This window comes from Phaethon aethereus, assembly GCF_964289735.1.
Source record: "Phaethon aethereus genome assembly, chromosome: 5".
In the NCBI taxonomy this organism is placed as follows: domain Eukaryota; kingdom Metazoa; phylum Chordata; class Aves; order Phaethontiformes; family Phaethontidae; genus Phaethon; species Phaethon aethereus.
In genome coordinates, this window is record NC_138579.1 from 24086206 (window position 1) to 24108279 (window position 22074).

Sequence of the window (22074 nt, forward strand, 5' to 3'; positions counted from 1 at the left end):
AACAGGATAGTGGACTAGGTGGAACTATGGTCTGACCAAGTACAACCATTCCTCTGCTCTTAGCAGGATTTCCTTTGGAGGTTCGTTTTGATCATATTTTTCCATGGGTTAATGATGCCATAGGCTACTTCTAAATAATTCAGTTACAGGAGGAAGGTGGACTAGGAAACAAGAAAACATGGGGAGAGCGAAAAAGGAAAACCTCTATGCTGCAACCAACTCTTAGATGAAAATGCCTTTCAGTAACAATGTCATTATACCAATCTTCTGTTTTTGCAATGAAGGGAATAGTTACCTTTGCAAGATGAAAAAAGTACTCCAAAGATAGCAAGATTATCCTGTCCTAAAAATCCATTGATTATTAGACCTTTACGTGAAAGATTTTGTTTTGAAAGGAATATTCAAATTTAGACTCTGATGTTTAAGTCCAAAAATGGTTCTTAACTAATGGCACTATCTTGTTTTTATTAAGTTGATAAAAGAGAAATCTTTCAACTGAGGAGTTGTTTGCACTACAGCAGTCTGAGAGAGAAAGAAGGCGAGGGGAATAAATTGCTTACGATCCCTATACGAACAACAAATATTGCCAGATTCAACAAAAAAAGGAAAGACTTTATGATGTGGACAGTGATAAAGGTGCTGAATTATGTAACTCAGAGAGCAAATTTTGTGAGAATTGTAAATAATGAAGACGACAAGTCACTGATAAACAGAGAGCTGGAACATTTGGTAAATTGAGTAAAGCAGACAATTGAAATAGATGAGCGGAAAAAAATGTTTGTAAGAACAGCAAACTACATATTTTTCTTATAGGTTGGGCAGACACTATTCTCAAAAACAAAGACTTTGAAGATGACTTAAGGGTTATGCTCAGTGGACAACTGACATTTAATAAAGCATATGGGTAGTTCAATTCCAATGCTCATAGTTTAAGAAGGAGGTAGAGATGTTGAAACACAGACAAATAGCAAGGATGATTGAGCATTTGAACATATTGTTAACAGTTGTATGGGATTTGTTTTAATATGATTCTTTTTAATATTATTTTTAAACCAACAATATGTGGTTTTTCTACCCACCCACCCCCCCCCAAAGAAAAAGGAGAAGGAGCTCTAATTAACTGTACCTATTGGGAAGTTGTATGCTTCTTATCATCCAGAATGTTAGACTAGATGTTCCCATGAGCCCTCTTGGCCTTAAAATCTATGCCTCTAGAACTTATGAAGAAGGGGAAACAAATGAAGTTCACAAACAAACACCTAGCATTTTATTATAACATATTTTACCCTGTGACTGTTCACAGACAGTTTTACTTAAACAGTTGCTGGAAAGAAAACACGCTCTTTTTGCTACAGTTAAATGGCCGTAAATCACAAGCCATTCACAACCCAAATGTTTTTTTACCATGTAATTAAGATTACACCTTCCTGAAACCTTATGAGGCCTTGAAATCTTCTCAAAGATGTGGGCAAGAAGCTGCATTATCAATCTTCACAAAGCTAAAATGGTAAACTATAGGTTTTAATGTCCCTGCAATGGATCTGTGTAATTCCTGCCCACTGTAAGGGCAGGAATATGCTACTCTTGTGACCTTCCATTCCTCTGTCACCATGGCTGATTCAAACGGTAGGTTACATACTACAGTTGTTAATGCAGAAATTTCAGATTTTAATGTCTTTGGAACTCGTTTACACAAGTATAATCTGGCTCAGGGAATTTAATTCTACTCAATTTTTCAGTTTGATTCAAACAAGCTTCATACCGACACTTCAGTGTGATAGAAGCTTTTCAGCCTTACCCTCTTTTGTGTTTTAAAGACTATACTGAGTTTTTATGATATTACAAGTTTCTCTTCAAAATATTTTTGTACTGCATTATTTCAAGTTTCCAAAGATCCTCTCATCTGGGCATGACTTCCATTTTCTGAAGGATGCCCTAATAGCTTCCTTCAGTTGCCTGTTTAACCCTGTCAGTGTTTTTCTTGTTTTTTAGACTCTCGGTACTTCGTCATTAAAATGGGGATAATAATTATGTGCTTATGTTGCAAGGTTATTTCTAAAGACGTATTTATGAGGCTCCATACGTAATTCTGAAGTAATCAAGTCTGTAAAAAGATCATGATAGAATTACCTGAAGTCAGAATATCTCTGAATTTCAGACAATTCCTCAGACTAAGATATGGGGGAAAATATTTTGAAATTTTTTTTTCAATATAGAGACATCATCTCCTTCAGTTTTACTTGTAGCTTCTGTGAACTCAAAATGATCTAAACTACTCATTAAGCTTATAAAACATGTGGATGCCAGTGATGCAGTTATTACAGGTAAAACTGTTGAGTCCCTACATATTTTGTTCTCCAGTTCAAAAAAACATTTTTATCAACAAGTATTTGTGAATATTTGACATATCATTGCTAGTTCTAACTATCACATTGAAAATGTGTAAAAAGTTACACAGTTTCCATATCTCTCTTGTCAAAAGCTGACAACAGCATGGGGAACTAAACAGACCAGCTGATTCACTACATCTTGTTCTTCTGGTATCCACATGTTCACCCTTACCAACATAGTAAACATATGTATGTCAGGGCTCCTTGCCCCTGAAGGGTGACCTGCCTTGCATTTATCAAAATGCAGTATCCTACCTACAGCAAATATCCTGGAGCAGACACAGAGTCGTAGCTTAAAGACTTACAGTCTTAAAGACTGTACTGGTTTTGTGTCTATTTATCTGCCAGTTCCACTGTCCCCCCCTAACTCCCTCCTGTCAAATTTCAACCAAATTTGATTATGGTGATGTGAAAGTAGCACCTGGGTACAGGATAGAAACCTTATTAGTATTCCTTCTGGAAAAAAGGGAAGGGAAGGGAAGGGAAGGGAAGGGAAGGGAAGGGAAGGGAAGGGAAGGGAAGGGAAGGGAAGGGAAGGGAAGGGAAGGGAAGGGAAGGGAAGGGAAGGGAAGGGAAGGGAAGGGAAGGGAAGGGAAGGGAAGGGAAGGGAAGGGAAGGGAAGGGAAGGGAAGGGAAGGGAAGGGAAGGGAAGGGAAGGGAAGGGAAGGGAAGGGAAGGGAAGGGAAGGGAAGGGAAGGGAAGGGAAGGGAAGGGAAGGGAAGGGAAGGGAAGGGAAGGGAAGGGAAGGGAAGGGAAGGGAAGGGAAGGGAAGGGAAGGGAAGGGAAGGGAAGGGAAGGGAAGGGAAGGGAAGGGAAGGGAAGGGAAGGGAAGGGAAGGGAAGGGAAGGGAAGGGAAGGGAAGGGAAGGGAAGGGAAGGGAAGGGAAGGGAAGGGAAGGGAAGGGAAGGGAAGGGAAGGGAAGGGAAGGAAGGGAAAAAAAAAGCTGGGAGGGCTCAGCCCTTATCCATTCTGTGGGGAATAATCATTCAGCAACCACACAGCTCCCAGCTCGGGAGATGCTGCCTTCTCACCAGTCATATACACACACACACACATGGGTTTTAGGCAGCAGATGAGGCTGCTTTGAGTAACATTTATGGGAGGGAACACAGGACACTACTGTTGGCTTGCTATAGAAGGTATAGGGAGGAGATGAGAATATTGTCAGCAGGCTTAAGGGACATAATATGGACCTGAAAATGTTGTGTATGTAGCTGTTGATGGGAGGACAACGTGGCATTTTCAACAGCAATGACAACAAAGAAGAGTTCTTGCAGCTTCTATTAAACTTGTGGAACTCATTGCTGAAGGATATTATGGATATTGAAAAGAGATCAAGAGACAACTGAATGAGGCACAGACATGAAACTCAAGAGACACAGAAGAGCAATCCTTTGAGGGTTACTACAATGACAGAACCACAATAAGCATGGAAACTTCCTGTAGGTAAAAATAATTGAAAGCTCAGACACTATTCCTGGGGAGTTCCACATACGACTTCTATATGCAGATGCCTTAGGAAGATTAAGAGAAGCAAAATCCTGGAGACAGGATACTGCATTAGATGAGAGCTGTTGGACTGATTTGTTATGGCTGTTCTATAAGTGGTGGAAAACTAAAGCAAGGGTATTGAGGATACTGGGGATAGGAAGGGGAGCTGAAGTTATTTTAGTAAGCAAATGCAGGTGATGTAGAGCACAAATAAATAAGAAGCAAAACTTTATTAGTTTTATTGCCAAAGAAAAAATAACTAAAAGCAACTAACAACAGATTCATAAAATGAAAAGCATTGGGAACTGCATTGAGATGTTGCAGGGATACCATCTGTATAGTTCATCATAATGATGCCAAGAAAGGTATAATAATAATTCAAGCATTATGATGCAATTATATCTTTGGACAAAGGTTGAGTGGGGTTTTGGTGATCTGTAAGTGTAAGTAATTCTTCACAGCCATTAACCCCCACTTCCTAGTGGATTTGCTTGCTCTGAAAGACCAGGATCTCCCCTGGCATATTCCACCAAAGACGGAGGAGGCCGTAGCACCAATGGCAGCTCTGTTCCAGCACTGTGCTGGTGCAAGGGGAAAGCACCGCCAGCCGAGGGGCTGGGACAGGGATCCCCTCAGTACCCTGCACGTAGTGCCGCTGCCAGAGCATGAAGGACGAGTGGAGTCCAGGATCAGCAGAGGCAGAAGCAAAGCCAGGGCAGGCACAGGGGTAAAATAGCACCAGACAAGGCCAAGTGTCAGCTGTGCAGAGAGGCGTGAAAATACTATAGATGTGACAAAACTATTGATAACTGATTTCACATTTTTAGTACTGTATTTCAATACCACGTAGAACTACTTTCCTACCATAGTATGGTATGGGTATATAATCCTTAACTTCAGGCAACAAGACAAGCTTTACCTGTAATATAAAAAAACTTTTTCTTTGTACTTGTTTTGTTTACTCCACAGAAAATGAAAAAAGAGAACTCTGTACTGAAAAAAAGCATCTCCAAGAACAGTATCTGTGCACTCAGCCATTCTGGATAAGCACCTGCATTAACTTTATTTGGACAAATACATTAAAAATAGTTTAAACCAAACATACTTTCCTGGCTGAAGTTCATGACACTGTTCCACTAAAAGATTTTGGCAATAAACATTTTTTGCAATTTCTTATAAGCATGGCTTGTTAAAAAAAGGCTTACACCACTCTCTTAAAGTAGGGCAGAGAAATGAGAACAGTCCCGACTGAATAATCGGAACGAAACTTTAATTGGAGTTTCAAGATCCTGTGCACTGAAAAGAGCTCATCATCTCCAAAAGCTGGCAAAGTGTTCCTAGACTCACCAGTCTCTTAGCTTTACAAACCTTACAAAACTGAATAGCCACATAAGAAAGTTTTAAAATCGGCAATCTTGAGGTTCACTCATAACCGCCAAGAAGCAAAGTTACGTTACCTAAAGTGGATTTGGGGAAATTGTAGAGGGTTTCAACACACAATATGCAGATACGCACATCTACATGCTTCACTTCAAAAGAAGTGTTCATTTGTTTTTAAGGTTAACAAAACTTCAATTATTTTCGAATCCTTTGTCTTTAATTTGGAACTGTTGCCAGGTGTAAGGCAGAAGGATGCAAAACATGATGGAAGCAGGGGCACACATCTTACAATCTCTCAGGAAAACTCTTTGTGTTATTTTATCCTCCATACGCAAGTAAGTCAGTCCGAAGCATCTGAAAGCACTCTGAACAAAAAACAGACACAAGTAACTGTTATGACTCCCATTTAACATATGGAGGGAAAGAAAGATTAAGTCATTTGCTGAGAGCAAGGGGCTACAGAATTAGATACAGTACACTTCAGCAATTCAAATAACAACACAGAAGGAAAATATACACACCTTCTCCAGGGAGAAAACTGCAAACTGAAGTAAAAAAAATGCATTTTCTTTTTGTGAAAAGAGCTCTCTTTTCCTTATTTCCTTAGGGAATATTCCTATTTATTTTCAAATCAAACAGACTATACAGCGCATGTTCTACCTTTTCTACCATACACTATAAAATCAAAATTTTCATTACCTGGATTTTATTCTTGTCTTATAATGACTATGGTAGGGAGTACACTTCTTGAGAAGTTTGCAAGGGTCACCCCAATTGATAGAGATGATTGAAATACACACAAAATAAACATAAAAATATTTCTCAATTGTTTTTGTTAATTACTTTTTCCGTGGTAATAAGATTTTCACTGGGTGTTTTTGTCTTTTAAAAACAGTGGCTTGTGATCTTAGACCCCCTATTACAACAGGTGTTTAAAACACTAGAACTCCAGCAGCCTCAGTGCTTTAATTGTGAAGCTGTGGACAGGTACTTCTCAGCCATCATACCAGGATTTTTCAGGGAAAGTATCCAATTATGTGATCTCATTGTTTTTATTAACTATTTTAAAAAGGCATATTTCTCCTATAAACTGAAACAGCTTTATTTCCTCATTTGTCATGGTGGTTCAAAGAACATACTACGTGTTACGTACAGTAATATTACTGCAATTTCAAACTAAATAAACCTCATATACAAAAGTATAATAACCAAATCAAAACGTGTATAATTTAAAATCTTATGAGCTGAAATGCAGCAGTCTAATCATCAAAAAAATTAAAGGCATGCATAAATACTGGAAATAATGAAAATAATTTTATTTCTGTCTTTTCAAGTGATCAATTTGCTAAGCCTTTACTTTCAGGTGTTAAAAAATCTTGAGAAGTCCATTCAAATACATTCAAATAACTTCATGGCTCACCTTTTCAAATAAAGTGTTGAGAGTCATTATCCAGACATAAAATGATCAACCTGTTATCATTTTATCTTGCAATTAAATCAACTGGGTTCGAGTTTGTTTATTTTATCAGAAAGTAGTTCACTTACAAATGAACCTTCCCTTGGAGACTAGAAACATTCAGTACCTTATGAGACAGAGTAAAATTCAGGATTTTTTCAGCTGCTTAGTTAGAGCTGACTGGTGCCATTTCGGTTTCCCATATCTGTCAGTCTCTACGGGACTGACAGATACAACACAGGACACTCTTCTGAACTGCCAGCAGGAGCCCAGACATATTCTATGGTGCCTGTAATGGTACTAACCACTTAGGTTTATGTATTTGTATAGCTCTATCACTTTGGCACGTTCCAAATTTGCTGCTCTATCCCATACTCCATACTTTTGTTTATCTGAAGTACTTCGTCTCCCAGGCGGTATATTGAGATTCTCAGTTCCCATGGATTCTCTTCATCGGGCATTGGCAAAGCAGCTGAAAGTGCACAGAAGCTTTCGTGGAACTGTTTGCCAGGTGGCACACTCAATGCCTATCCTTTTTTTAACTACAAAACTGTGTTTGATCTATCCTTCCTTCCCCTCACCCCCTGGGCACATATGCCACGCAGAATCCAGCCTTCGCTCAATTTGCCCACAAACAGCCCGGTGACTAATTTTCCCGTATCCTACCCAGAACTTTTAAGGCCCAACGGACAATCATCTCTTCACATCGCTGTAAGGTTTGAGCGTCAATTCTCCTACGTCTCCCCTGGCACGCAGAGTCCCGCACGTTGCCGTTCCCGCTCTGCTACTGCCCAGGTAAATGACAGCACACACACCCCCCCGCCTTCCCTCCCTCATCTCCCAGGGCATCAGCTCAGAGCATCTCCTGCTTGCGAAATATGAACACTCACAACCGGCTGGTGTCTCCTCTAGATCATCCCAATGTACTCACAGGGTCTGGGTGTCCTCCGGGAGGCTGGGAATGAAGTGGATGTCCCTGCAAGTGATTTTGTAGTCATCCCAGTCGGAACACTCGCAGAAGGCTGAAGGACACCTCTCTGTGCCCTGGCTGCACAGCACCAGCACCAGCAGCAACTGGAAGGCCACCGGCAGGCACAGCATCTTCCGCCTCCCGCTCCCGCTCTGCCCCTCGCTTCTCCGAGGGGAAGGGAGGAGACACCGGAGCTGCAGGAGCAGGCGACGCTGCGCCGCCGGGAGAAGCTGCTCGGGAAAGGCGGCACCTTCGCTGGACAACGCCGCCTCCTCCCAAAGCGGGGCCAGCAAAGGTCTCCGCGCACCCGGCGCGCCCTCTCCTTCGGGCAGGCTCCGTCTCCTCCCCCCGACGCCCGCACCCACCCGTCCGGCCATCCCTCCCTGCCGCTCCCCGCCCCACACCGACCTGCACCCCCTGCTCCTCGGCACCCCTCCCGCGGGGTCCCGCGGGGTCCCGCGGGCCTGTGCCACGGCCACGCCGTCCGGCACCCCGCCGCCCGGCCGGCACCGCTCCCCGCGCTCCCGTCCGCATCCGTCGGGACCCGCCGCAGCCGGCAGCGCGCCGAGCCCGCCGAGCCCTTCTCAAACGCGGCGGCGCGACCTCGTACCCCGAACGTTTCTTCCAGCATCTTTGCAGAAGGGAGGAGGGAGGGGGCTGTGTAAGCGCACTGCTAACTCACGTGTAAAAGCAGTGAAGTTAAAACACATCTCTACGCCGAGTAAAAATTGACTAACTGCAAAGTAGATACGCACTGAACGTAAACCAGTTTAAAAAAAAGCACTAAAAAGTCAAAAGAGTGACTTTGAAAATCACATGACAAAAGACAGCAAAATGAAGAGGAGAGAATAAAATTTTTCACATTATCAGAAAAAATAAAATCCTTTCACCAAAGACAAAATGGGGGGGAAAAAATCCTAACCCTGAGAGAAGTAAGGAGGAATTGTTCTTGCTTGAAGTGGCAACCTACCCCTGTCACTCTTCGGGACACAGGTTTACAATGGACATGGCACAAAGCTCCCGCACTGAAGCAGTCATATCTGTGTCTGACAGACATACTAGAAGCTGAAAAAATACAGTTAATACTAATTTAATTCTGGGTTTCTTCATAAACAAGAGATACACCTGCTAAAAAGAAATATTTAAAAGTAGTGAGAGAAAAAAAGGAGATATTATTGTTTAATTCACTGAGGCAGTAAAGTTAGTTCTTTAATACATTGTCTCAATTCTTTTAACTTTTTTTTTTCAACTAAATGCCAGTGTTTGCTCCTTCATGTAGATTTTGTGCATATGTAGGTACACAACAAGAAAAATGTCAACAATTATCAACAAAATTGTTTGTAACCTTGGGAGGAGGAAACTAAAAAAAGTAACCTGCTCACAGTAAAAAATTAGACCACAATCTTCTTGGATAATTAGTTCCCCTCCAGCTAGATCAGACTTATCCAAAAGTTATGAGTACAACACATCAGATATTATTTTGATATAACTCTTTAAAAGTAATTTAAGTCAGTTCATTAGTATGTGCTTCCTAAATATAATTAATGCCTTCAACATATCTTTTTAAGGTGAGCAAATAATACTATACCCATAAAGAAATACAATATAAATACTGATCTTGCAGACATATGTTAGTGCTTAGGTGTTGTGTAAGTGAGGAATCCCATCAAATACATTTGTCCTGTTCAGGATAGGGGTATCCTTAGGGTGTCCCAGTGAAGCACCCACCACTGAGTGCCCTAGACAACTTCACACTGCATTACATGGAATTCCCTTGGGAATGCTGGCTGTCCCGTGCCCCACTCGGTTGTGTCCTTCTGGCACACTGCTCATACCCGGTCCTCTACTCCTCTCTAGATTACTCTACAGGGAGTAATTCAGCCACTTAATGAACTTCAGCTAATGTGCTACATGTTACAAAATTCAGACACTGCTACAGCTGCCTACAGGGTTTTCTCAGGATATCACAGAATCATTAAGGTTGGAAAAGACCTTCAAGATCATAAAGTCCAACCATCAACCCAACATGCCCATTAAACCATGTCCTAAAGTGCCACATCCACATGTTTTTTGAACACTTCCAGTGATGGTGACGCCACCAACTCCCTGGGCAGCCTGTTCCAATGCTTGACCACCCTCTTGGTGAAGAAATTTTTCCTAATATCTAATCTAAACCTTCCCTGGCACAACTTGAGGCCATTTCCTCTCTTCCTATCACTAGTTACTTGGGGAGAAGAGACCAACACCCACCTCACCACAACCCCCTTTCAGGTAGTTGTAGGGAGCGATAAGGTCTCCCCTCAGCCTCCTCTTCTCCAGACGGAAAAACCCCAGTTCCCTCAGCTGCTCCTCATAAGACTGATGCTCCAGCCCCCTCACCAGCTTCGCTGCCCTTCTCTGGACACACTCAGGCACCTCAGCATCCTTCTTGTAGTGAGGGGCCCAAAACTGAACACAGGATTCAAGGTGCGGCCTCACCAGTGCTGAGTACAGGAGCACAATCACTTCCCTACTCCTGCTAGTCACACTCTTTCTGATACAGGCCAGGATGCTGTTGGCCTTCTTGGCCACCTGGGCACACTGCCGGCTCATATTCAGCCAGCTGTCAACCAGCACCCCCAGGTCCTTTTCTGCCAGGCAGCTCTCCAGCCACTCCTCCCCAAGCCTGTAGCATTGCATGGGGTTGGTGTGACCCAAGTGCAGGACCTGGCACTTGGCCTTATTAAACCTCATACAGTTGACCTCAGCCCATCAATCCAGCCTGTCCAGATCCCTCTGCAGAGCCCTCCTACCCTTCAGCAGATCAACACTCCCACCCAACTTGGTGTCGTCTGCAAACTTACTGAGACAGCACTCGATCTCCTCATCCAGATCATCGATAAAGATATTGAACAAGACTGGTCCCAGAACCAAGCCCTGGGAACACCGCTTGTGACCAGCTGCCAACTGGATTTAATGCCATTCACCATGCCTCTCTGAGCTCAGCCATCCAGCCAGTTCTTTATCCAGCAGAGAGTACATCTGTCTAAGCCACGAGCCACCAGTTTTTCTAGGAGAATGCTGTCAAAGGCTTTACTAAAGTCCAGGTAGACAACATCCACAGCCTTTCCCTCACCCACTAGGCGGGTCACCTGGTCATAGAAGGAGATAAGGTCGGTCAAGCAGGACCTGCCTTTCATGAACCCAAAATAAAAAAGACAAAATTTAAAAAAAAAAAGTAAAATATAAAAAAATAAAAAATAAAATCCCATATCAAAACTCTCTGCTGGTTTTCTTGTTCTTACTGTCAAAGTATCCAACTTGCCGTGGAGACATTGTATGCTATATTAGCAATAGGACTTTAAAATCTCATTTCCTTTTGGCTTTGGCAAAGAAATATTTTGGTTGACACAGGCTGACACAGAGGTGTAAAAAGCCAGCTGGCAAAACAAATGCATCACTGAAGGAATCTCTGTCTTCTTTTGGACCAAGTCTCTTAGCTGTCATGAGTCTATTCTACACCTGATTTCCAGGCAGTGGGTACAAGCCATAGTTTTTTCATCCAGCAAACAACATTGCCTGACACTGTCCAGGAGCAGCTTGTCAACTTTGAGCAGTAGCATTAAAATTGTCTTCCAGCTTAATCTCTGTTTTCTCACAACCGGTCTTGATGACCTAATATGAGTCAGAGCACAAAAGTCCTTACTTTTCATGACAGGACCTGGTTAGCAGGAATAGACTAAGGATGTGTATTCCCTCTTAATGACGGTACTGCTGGGGTGATTTGTTGCAAGCTCTTGTGTATACTCTCTTGCAAGCCCACTCTCCCCCTCTTTTATTCCAACTTCAACATTACTTTTTATGAATCATTGTGTGTGGACTAAGCAAAGGAATAATAGTTTTATTGGTGGGCAGATAAACAGTCCTAAGATTTGAGTAATTTCAGTGGGTTTTCATAAACCAAATCATATTAATTTGGTGTACTAAAGGTATCCTTATGCTACTTACCTTCACTAATAGGCTACCCTGCATTAGCTACTCCATACCAATTGTATTTCAGGCTCTTAAACTAGAGGAAGGGTAATTTGTTTCATTGCTTTTTCACCCAGGGAAAAGTATTTTGAATTATCTTTTATTTAGTAGGAGAAAGAGCATACACGTAAATATTGGCATTAGAAGCTTCGGCATGTCAACCACTCTGGCAGCAGTGGTAGTCCAGCAAGTGTTAATGGAAGGAATAAATATCTTCCTAGCTAGGGATCAAAAATGGCTACTATAAAAGTCTGCAAACTGAAGAAATGGCAAGGTTGATACTGAAGTTGTTGATGTTCTGAACAGATTTCAAAATAAATGAGAACTGCTTAGTATATGGTTTCTGGGCTTGAACCCCAAATGAGAGAAGCAAGGGACTCCTCTTGTTCAAGGCCTGATAGTCTTGAAGGGAACCGGACAGAATATGTGACTTCAGCCTGGGAAGAGCTCCAAGTCTGGATGCACTGCCTCAAGACTTCAAGACTTGGCTTGCACATTCTGAGCCAGGAACATCAACAGTAAGTTTGGGGAGAAAAAGGACTGTTGCTAACCACATGGTGTTTCCATGGGCACTGGCTCTGAAAAGTTATGCTCTAAGCAAGATGGTGTTGTTTACATTGTAGTTTCTAATATGTTTAAGGAATTTGCTGGCTCAAAGTCTGCAATCACAGTTCAGTTGTTTCACTCTGTCAGGGCTCTGCCCTGGCCAACCTGCCCACCCCAGCACCACATAACCTCTGCGACATCTCTGGGGCTCCGGGTCATCTCAGGCCTGGGCACCCAAACTTGTCCTGACCTATTTAAAAGTTGAGCCCATTCCCAGCCTGATTCCTGCAGCCCTGTCTTGCTGACAGGTTTTCCTGGGTAGACTCTGGACCTACTGGAAGGTCTTCTCTCTGGTCCTGTCCCCTTGACAGACCTTGGACCTACATTGTAGTCTTGTCTTCAGGTGTCTCTTGCTCCTCCTGTCTGGACCCTGGACCTGATTTGATTCCTTGCCTTGCTGTGACTGTCAGTATCACCAACCCAAACCTGCTGACACTATGTCTTGTTGGCAAGGTCACTGTCTGTGCTGTGGCCACCTTTGGCTCCCGGCTTGCTGCTCCTTCTAGAGCAGCCTGTCAGAGCTGAGGGCACTGATGGGCCTCACTCCCCCTGCCTGGCCTCCTCTAGGACCTCCTCCCATCCTGCCCACAGCCCAGGACTCCTTGTCAGCCCCCAGGGCCATCAGTCCCTGCCCCAGCACCACCACACTGGGGCTGGTCTCCAGCTCCCCACAGTCCTGCCTTGCCCAGCCGTGGGCCCTGCCTGCCACCCAGGCTGCCACCCAGGCTGACATCCCGGCTCAGCCTTGGCCCATCCCAGTCCCCAGGGAGGTGCCCAGTGCCTGGGGTTGCGGCTGCCCTGGAGCCACCTGGCTGCCCGGCCCCTGGCTGGGCTGGTGAGATGGAACGGGCTGCCAGGTCCTGCCTGCTGCCGCAGGGACAACCCCTGTGGCTCCTATGCCTGGCCCTGAGGGAGCCGCTAGCCTTGCAGTGCCACGTTCTGGCTTCTCCTATAGGCACCTTCTGGTCCTTCTGGTCAACATTTTCCTGAACATGCAGGCAGATGGTGGAATGAAAAGTATGTTTGTAAAGCCACAGATAACCCCAGGCTAGGGAGGTCTGTGAACTCTAAATCAGAATTTAAATTCAGAAGAGACAAACACAAGTAGCTACATGCAATAAGACACACTCTGCACAGCAGAAAAATGGGAGTATTGTGCAATTATTCCACTTTACATTTACAGAGTTGTCTGGAATACTTTATCTGTCAAGAAAGAAGTAGACAAACTGAGGATTATTCACAGGATAGTAAGGAAAACAGAAGGTTTAGAAACATGACCCGTATTGAAGGAACAATGGAACACAGTTGTTTAGCTTAGTCAAGACCACAAGTATTTTAGGCTGTTAAAGAGAACAATAAGCAGTAGTTCTGACCACATCAGTTCTGAAAAGTGATGGCATCTAGCAGCTTAGAGTGACTGGCAACTTTCCATCCTGTGTAGAATATTAATAAATGTTCCTTTTTTATATACTAAAAAATGTTAATGTAGTAAAAGTATCATGAAGATGTGTACATCCACAATTATAAACCTAATCCTAAGAACAGACATTGAAAATCCTGCATGCCTACAGGACAGAAAAATGAAGCAATTTAATCAATATGGCTTATGCTCTGATCCTAATAAGCAAATAGGAAAGAAAAATCACTTATAATTCTGCAGTATATTGCAGATTTATTTTTCCCTGGTGCTTTTTCAAAGACCCCTGCAGGTTCCTATTAATTTAAACACGGCAAAAATTGACAAGCATATATTTCCACTGTTACAGACACTCCCTCTAGTGACAGCCATGGTCGCTCATTTAGTACCTATCACCTCAAGCACTGCAAGGCTCAGAATTCCATTGATTTGGGAGTGATTTTTTAAAAAGTAGCATTATTCTCATCTGCCAGATTTGGTATGGTATCTCGGGTATCTTTGCACTGGTTATATGGTTTATACACAAATCAGATAAACCACAACAGGTTCTAACGCAGACGCAATTAGCTCTAATTGGTGTTCCACATAAAGTCCTCAAGGGTTTACTAGCTATCAACAGCTAAATCTTGTAATATCTGTATGAGAAATTGTTCAAACAGGGAAAATAATTCAGTAAAGAGTAGAATAAAGATTTGTGGGGTTTTTTTTCTAATTAATCAACATGTTTAGCCATTCTAGATGCTTGTAAGATATGCTAGTTCCTACCTGTTTCTATTTTAGTATCTGAAATAATTTCTGGTCTGTCAGAAAAAATTACATTAGACATACTTCTTTGACAGATTGCCACTCATCACACCAAGTGTTTGAATAGCTACATGAAAGAATGTTATTCCGGGTTCTTGAAGATTCATGTCTATATAACCAATTTATCTTTGACTTCGAGAACAAGCAGTTATGAAGTTTTATGGTTATGGGACCTTAAGGAACTCTTGTGCTTCTCCTTTTGCTTTATTTCATGAAAAAGCTGTGAAAATTGAAATACTTAGTTGGCTGAAGATTGAATAGGAGGTACTGCTGTGTACCTGAGGTTGTCAATTCTAGGAATGCTCAGAGAGAACAGTAAGATGAAACTATCCCTTGGACTTAAGTAGTTAGTTAAGGTAGGAACTATGAAAGCTGTTTTCAGGCAGGTATGTTTGTATCCAGAAAGGGTTATAGAATCACAGACTCACAGAATCGTTGAGATTGGAAGGTACCACTGGAGGTCATCTGACCCAAGCCCCCGATCAAGTAGGGTGACCCACAACCAGCTGCCCAGGACTGTGTCCAGATGCCTTTTGACTATTTCCAGGGATGGAGACTCCACAACCTTTTTGTGCAACCTGTGCCACTGCTTGGTCACCCTCACAATTAAAAAGTGTTTCTTTATGTTCAGACAGAAGTTCCTGTTCAGAGGCTCACTGCCTCTTGTTCTGTCACTGGATATCATCTTCTTTACACCCCCTCTTCAGGTATTTACACATATCAATGAGATCCTCTAAGCCTTCTCTTCTCCAGGCTGGAAAGCCTCAGCTGTCTCAGCATTTCCTCATGGGAGAAATGCACCAGACCCTTAATCATCTTAGTGGCCCTCAGTTTGTGTGTGTTCATCCCACCAGGGCTCATGGACTTACGTATGTTCAGTTTATTTAAGTATTCTCTAAACTGATCCTCCTCCACCAAGGGTAAGTCTTCCTTTCTTCATGCTTTCCCCTGGGCAATTCTTGCTCCAGACTTCCCTCCTGGTCTCTGAGGCCTTGGATTCCTAAAGGTCACTCTTGCAAGCAAAGACTGAGCAAAGAAGTACCTCAACATTTTGCATGTCCTCTGTCACCAAAGCCCCTTGCTCCCATTTAGCAGTGGGCCCACATTTTCCTCTGTCTTCCTTTTGCTACTTATGTACTTACGGAAGTACTTCTTATTGCCGTCGACATCACTTGCCAGATTGGGGCACAGAATAGAAGATAGCTTCTTTATTTACAATTACAGGACCTTTTCTTCCTGTCTGCATTTATCTTAAAAAAGCTCTCAGTTTTTTTTTTCTCAGGCTTATATTGCCTGTGTCTCTTCATCTAAAGTCAGTTTTCTAGTCATCTTTGTCTGTTTTAATTCTGCTCTGCCTGCATCTCTTGCATAGGCATCTATGCTCAGAAATAACATCCAGAAAAAACTTATCTGCCCTCATAATTCAGACTCCAGACAGATCTTGCACTTTTCTTTGACTTGGGGCATGGCACATATCTGCTTTGATATGGAGACTAGCATGTTTAATAGAGGAGCTTGACTGTTTGTTACAACAATCATACATCAAAACTGGCTTTTAAGCTTACTGACTTAGGTGACAATTCATCTAGCCCACAGTGCTTCTTCTTGTGCATCTATGATACCTGAAGAACTCACTGTCTGAGCCCAGTAAATGATGAATCTTTAAGCCAGTTACTTATTTATTTAGGCCTGTCTTATCTTTTTTGATAGCCTTCTGAAAGAAATGTCTAAATAATCTCCTGAAAGCCACAAGAATAATGACTTGTCATGGATGACAAGTAGTGTAGCATGAAAAGATACCACTAATGACGAATCCAAGAATTAAAAAATTTCAATTTAAGCCTAAAAAAAATAAATTATTTTAAAAAATGTTATAGTCCTTCTGGACTTTTCAATCTTAAGGTCTGTGTCCTCAGGCTCCCTATATATTATTTATATACATAGTAATGTAATGGCTCATAATAATCTTTCCTTTTTTAGAAAAACTATGATCTTTCTTAAGTGTATGAGTCAAGGGGTACAACAGCATTTATCAAGCAGCACTAGCCTCAAGTAGTAAGACCATGCTGGCCTCTCTAAATGCAAGCACTGTCAAGAGATTGTCTCAACACAGCACTTCAGGTAGCAGAATGCTGGGATATATATTTCTGATTTCATATAATAACATGAAAGCATTCTGTGCTTATAAAGCTAAACAACTTCTTTAGAAGTATGTCTAGTACAGTAGTTAATTATGCATAGTTAATTCATTGATTTCTCATGCATGCCCGTTCCAAACTGATGTTCTGTAGCAATCCTATGCACTTGCATTTATCATCCTTATGACAAAAGTAAACAAAAATATTTATCACAGTACTGTTCAGCTTCAAAAAAGAGAATTACAGAAATATGAAGATACTTGTTAAAAATGCTAAAAGGGGCAGACAAGGGAGTTACCTTGCATGCCTCATGCTGAATCTTTAAGGACACCAAACTGCAAGTGCATATACCTAGTAAATAAGGCTTCAGGAAGGGCAGAAGAATGCCAGCGTTGTTAACACGAGGATAAAGTCAGCTATTAAAAGCAAGAAATCATCCTCCAAAAGGTTAATGTCATGTTTTAGGGTAGAACACAAAGTTTTCTTTCAAATGCTAGCAGGCTAAATGTAAAATACAGTAAAATGAGCTTAAAAGCATTTGAGGAACAACTTGTGAGAAACTAATAATACCTTTTCAAATGCAACAAAACAAGGAATGCTGACAGAGTCTGTAAGACTGGTAGATAAATTAGCATATAAAAGGAGCATGTAGAGGAGATAAAGCCATAACGCAAAGCTGAGTGATGTTTTATTTCTATGCTTGCTGTAGAAGATCTCAGAGATTCTCAGACTTATACTTCTTTGTGGACAGATAAATTCAACTTGAGAAAAATAAACAGTCAAAATCTTATTTACTTCGTGATTGAAATAGCAGAACTAGTGACTGTGATGTACTTCTCAATTAACATCCTTTTTGTATTAGGGGACTAATTAATATTATGCTAATACTTAACAGAGATTCTAAGGAAAATAAAGGAATTTCATATTCAGAGAATACGGATTACAGAATCTAGAACACAGAATGGCAGAATCCAGAATCAAAGAATACAGTTTCAGTTCTGACAACTGAAGTGGGAACATTAGTAGAAACGATAACAAAGAATAGAATTAATGGATGTATGTATAAATAAGATCTTTTGGAGGCAAGCCTACTGCCAGGTGCAAACTGGGAGGAGAGGAAATCCCTCAGAGAACTCAGGAAGATTCAGGATCTGTCTCCCAGAGACCACCATAAGCAGCCTTATGAGATGAGACTGAGCAGAAGCACTGACTCTCACCCTGCATGTAGACCTGCCAGCACAAATTGACCATGCTGCAGTTTGCAGTGGAAAGGCCAGGGCAATGGTCATGCACTGGAAGGCACGGAAGACTTATTTTTTTGCTAATTATTCACTGATGCTTCAGCTCACAGTGAGGTAAATTGTATTATTTCATCCCTGTTTTGTTTCTCACCTGCCTTCAGCTCAGATGAGGATAATGCCTCTTGAGCATGACCACAAATCAAAGAGAGAGCAGCAGGGGCCAGCAGCCATTGCCTGGGCTGTTGGTGGATTGCTGCCAGCGTGGGCAACCAGGCTCATCCTTAAGCGTGTTGTAATCATACAGCATGCAAGTATGCCTGCTGCATTAGAGACTTGTGGGTGAGTAAATGAAACAGTCCTGAGGGGCGAGAGCAAAGGTAGGCAGTATGGATTGTCAGACATGCGTTATTACTGTGCTCAAAGGCCAACGGTCACACCCTGGAGTAGGTCCCTGAGGCAATACAGACGTATCTGTATTGAAATAAACTAACCCATTGTGTTTACCTTCAGCTTGACACTTTCAGGTGTAAACTTTCAGCGTTTACAGGTGATTTGCAGCCCAGTAATTTTAAGATCATTGCACGTTCTGCCCAAGTTTCAGGGGCCCAGGCAGTGTTTCCTATGATCACTTATAGCACTCTTTATTCCTTTTCTCTCTTCAAGGCCAGTCAGTGTAGCAGTTTGTAATATTTGGTCATTTTTATTGCACACAAGGGTAACAGACACAACTTTTGCTAATAGATGCTGGGCTTAAAGAAACAAGAAAAAGTCACGAGATAGGAATGGCGATGTCTCCCTTGTAAGAAACAACTGTTTTAAGTAGCTCACACACTCCTTTTCCCAGCGGATCGGCCAGGTGCCCCGTCTCCCCACAAGCGGCATACACACACACGCTTTGCCAGGGCAACAGCTTTTGTTTCCGCTCTTCATGTTTATTTAGCTGCAGTGTTTGTAAACGCCGATGTGTATTTTGCAAAGGTTTACCTTTTAAAAACGTCTGTAAACACCCGTGCACGTGAGCGTGGTCCCGCCACCGCCCACAGCCCTCGGCCGCGGCCGCCGAACGACCAACGGCTTCCCCGCAGGGCGGGGCCTGGCCTTCCGTTACCGCTCCCGCGGGCGCGCGCGACTCGTCTAGGCTGGCGTCACGGCCGCAAGACCTCTTGGGAGTTGAAGTCCTCCACGCTTTCTTTCCCGCAGCGGGCCCTTCGCTCATGGACTACCTGTCCCGCAGAGCCTTGCGGGGGTGGGGCCTGGCGCCCGGAAGGCGGCTCTGGCAGCTGGTAGCAGGGCGGCTAGTTCAAGTTGCCATAGCGGCGAGGTGATGGAGGGTGGGGAGGTGTGTGGGGCTGTTGGGCGTGCCTGGGGAAGGGGTCGGCTTCGCCTCGGGGAGGTGCGGCGTCCTCCCGCAGCTGCTGTGCGGTGAGGGCTGGGGGTGCGGGGAGGGCAGTAGTCGGGGGCTGCGGCCAGAGCGGCGTGCGGGCAGGGGCTGCGCTGCCGCTCGGGGCTGACTGGCTGCGGAGCAGCCGCGGGAGGGCAGGCGCTCCTGTGAGCGGCGCCGGGCGATGCGGCAGCCGGGAGCTGCGGCGGGAGGCGCGGGGAGCGGCGGCCGCGGGGTCACTCACGAGCCGCGGCGGCAGCCGGGGCAGCCCGTAGGCCTGGCGGAGGCCCGGCCGTCGACGTGCCCGGCGCCGTCCCGGGGTTGTCACGCTGCCCCCGGGGCTTTCACGGCCCTGTCCGGGGCAAAAGCTCCAGGAGGCCTGGAGAGGTGAGGTTAGGTGTTAGTAAAGTTCGATACGTGCACGGCGGGAGGGGCGTCTGCAGAGGGCATTAGTTGAGCTTATTGTGAACCGTTTTCTGTGTCGTAATGCTGGGGACATGGTGTCCCAAGTTGACAATAAAATGTAGTACTGGTACCTGAAAGCATGATGGTGAAATGTCACAGTGTTGGATCACGTTCCTGGCTTTTTGAAAACTTCTGTCTCAATTAGAAGCACTGAAGGAAAAGGCCTTTCAGGTGTTGTGTTGTCCCTTTCTGGAATGGCTATCGAATTTTTTTTTGTCATGCTCAGCCTTAACTATAAGGCTTCAAACATGTCTTTAGCACTAATTTAGTTACCTAGTGATAGATTAGTCTGCGTGGAGCTAAACAAATAAGAACACTTGAGAAGTAATCAGGTTGTGTATACAGAGTTCATCTTTTGCTTATTTCAGCTGGAGAACTTGCTGTTGAGACTGTCAGCTGGACTTCACATTTGCTTTACCCTGCAGATCTCTTGACAAGAGAATCTTTAGTGAAACTGAAAGGCTTTGTTTTCTACAGGGAAGGAAAATACTGAGTATTGATGTTTTTCCTCAGTGCAAGAAAGGTTATATTGGGTTGACGAAAAGCCAGTAAAAGACAAACGATTCTCACTGTCAAGTCATGTGCTGAAATCAGTCTTAAGTTTTTGGAAAAAGTGATAATAGGCTTTTTTTTTTTTGTTTAAATTAATAGCCAAATGTGCATACAGAATATTTGTACAAATTTCTACTACTTTATGACTTCTAATCTAAAATGAAACTTCTGTAATTCCTTTAAAAATGAGGATGTTGCTTTATAGGAAACAAAACTTCTTCAACTTAAAAGTACTTACAGTTCCTCTTAGGTTGCTCATGAGAACAAAGAGGAATGCTACTTGACCATAAATGGAAAGTTTTCATCAGACAAAATGTCCTCCTGTGTCTAGCGTTTTCTTTTATGTTTACCTTGTGTATTAGCCTTTCTTCAGTGCTTTGTCCAATAAGTATCTTAATGAGCCTGGTTTTGGACAGCTGAAAACAAACCTATTAATATTTTCTGCTGTAAATCTTTGTTTCTCTTTTGTTTTCTTCAGTGTCATAGCTTTTTGGTAGTTGGGGTTCTTATGGTTGAGATACTTCTCGGAATGATGTTTTCAGCAGATAAGTCATCTGCTGTTTTTCATTAATTTCTGTCAGTGCCTATCTCTTCCTGACGTTACAAGTTGCTATACTTGTCTAACTAGAGGTATGTCTGGGGCCATGCTCAGAGGCCCACTCAAAAAAGTTTGAGAATTTTTTAAGAACTTCGTTTCCATCAGCTGAGATGCAATAACTAACCATTGGAATTCTACTGGTTTATGCCATTTCATCTGGAAATGAGTTGTAACAACATTCAAGTGATAGAAAGTGTTTTATGTCTCATTGTTCTTAATTTCTCTGTCTACTCAGATATCCTTGAAAATCCCTCTTTCACTAGTGTGAAACTGATAATGTTGTAGGTGATGTTATTTTTTGGCGCTCAGCTTCTAGAAAGAAATGTGACATGGTAGAATAAGAGTTAAGCCTAATCTTTCAGTTGGAGCTGTTTGACTTGCCAACAAGCTGTATGAATTGCATAATGTAAGGTTAGTTTTCTAGCTCTTGTGGGATACTTCTGTGCAGTAGTCTACATACGGAGTAAATCCAACGTATGCTTTTCTGTCCAGTTTGGGAGGAAAAGAGAATTTGCTTCCTGTGAAACTGTGAATGGAGTTCTGAAGAAGCTAAGTTGCCAAAACAACATTTACTATGACTTTGTATTTGAGATAATGACAGATACAGACCATCAACCATTTGCTATGATTATTAAAATTAAATGTGTTGCAACTGTAAGAATGATAACAGTCAGGCAAAATATGCAGGTACATAGGTCCATGAGTAGATGAAGATTAGATTCCTGTGGATTAATGTCTCCGGGTTGAGTTTCTGATCCCTAATAAGGCTGATCTTGTGCTTAATTCTTAGTATGGCCATTAATATGGTCTCCTCTTTACTTGGTATCTTAAAGATATTTTCACAAAATGCTTTGAAACTGAAAAATGGTTAAGCTTGGAGGAAACTGATCACTGAATCAGTTGCTTACTGGGTTTTGAGTGATTGAGCTGCTTGTCATGCTTTTGGTAAGATCAGAAAGAGATGTTTTAGCCCAGAGAACTGAAACTGCAGTTATAGAAGGAATTCAAAATTACTCTAGAACAAGTGATGCCAAACTTGGTTGAGACAAGTCTCATTTCATGCTTATTGGTGATACCTGTGATCTGTGTGTTGGAATATTGATCTTGCTTATGTCTGTATGAGGTTCTAGAAAAGATCAAGGGGAAAATACAGCTTGATGTAGTAATGTGCAGG

The 22074-nt window shown here is 42.8% G+C and overlaps 1 protein-coding gene across 3 annotated transcripts in view; it reads right to left on the reverse strand.

The window, feature by feature from the left end:
- TSHR (thyroid stimulating hormone receptor) overlaps positions 1 to 7818 on the reverse strand; it is a gene marked incomplete at both ends in the record, with an annotated part of 70304 nt that extends 62486 nt beyond the window's left edge. For all 3 annotated transcript variants that reach the window (XM_082001004.1, XM_082001003.1, XM_082001002.1), the window contains one exon: positions 7649 to 7818. In XM_082001004.1, the coding sequence (XP_081857130.1) occupies positions 7649 to 7818 (170 nt within the window). The remainder of the gene's footprint in view (positions 1 to 7648) is intronic.
- Positions 7819 to 22074: the final 14256 nt, after the last annotated feature.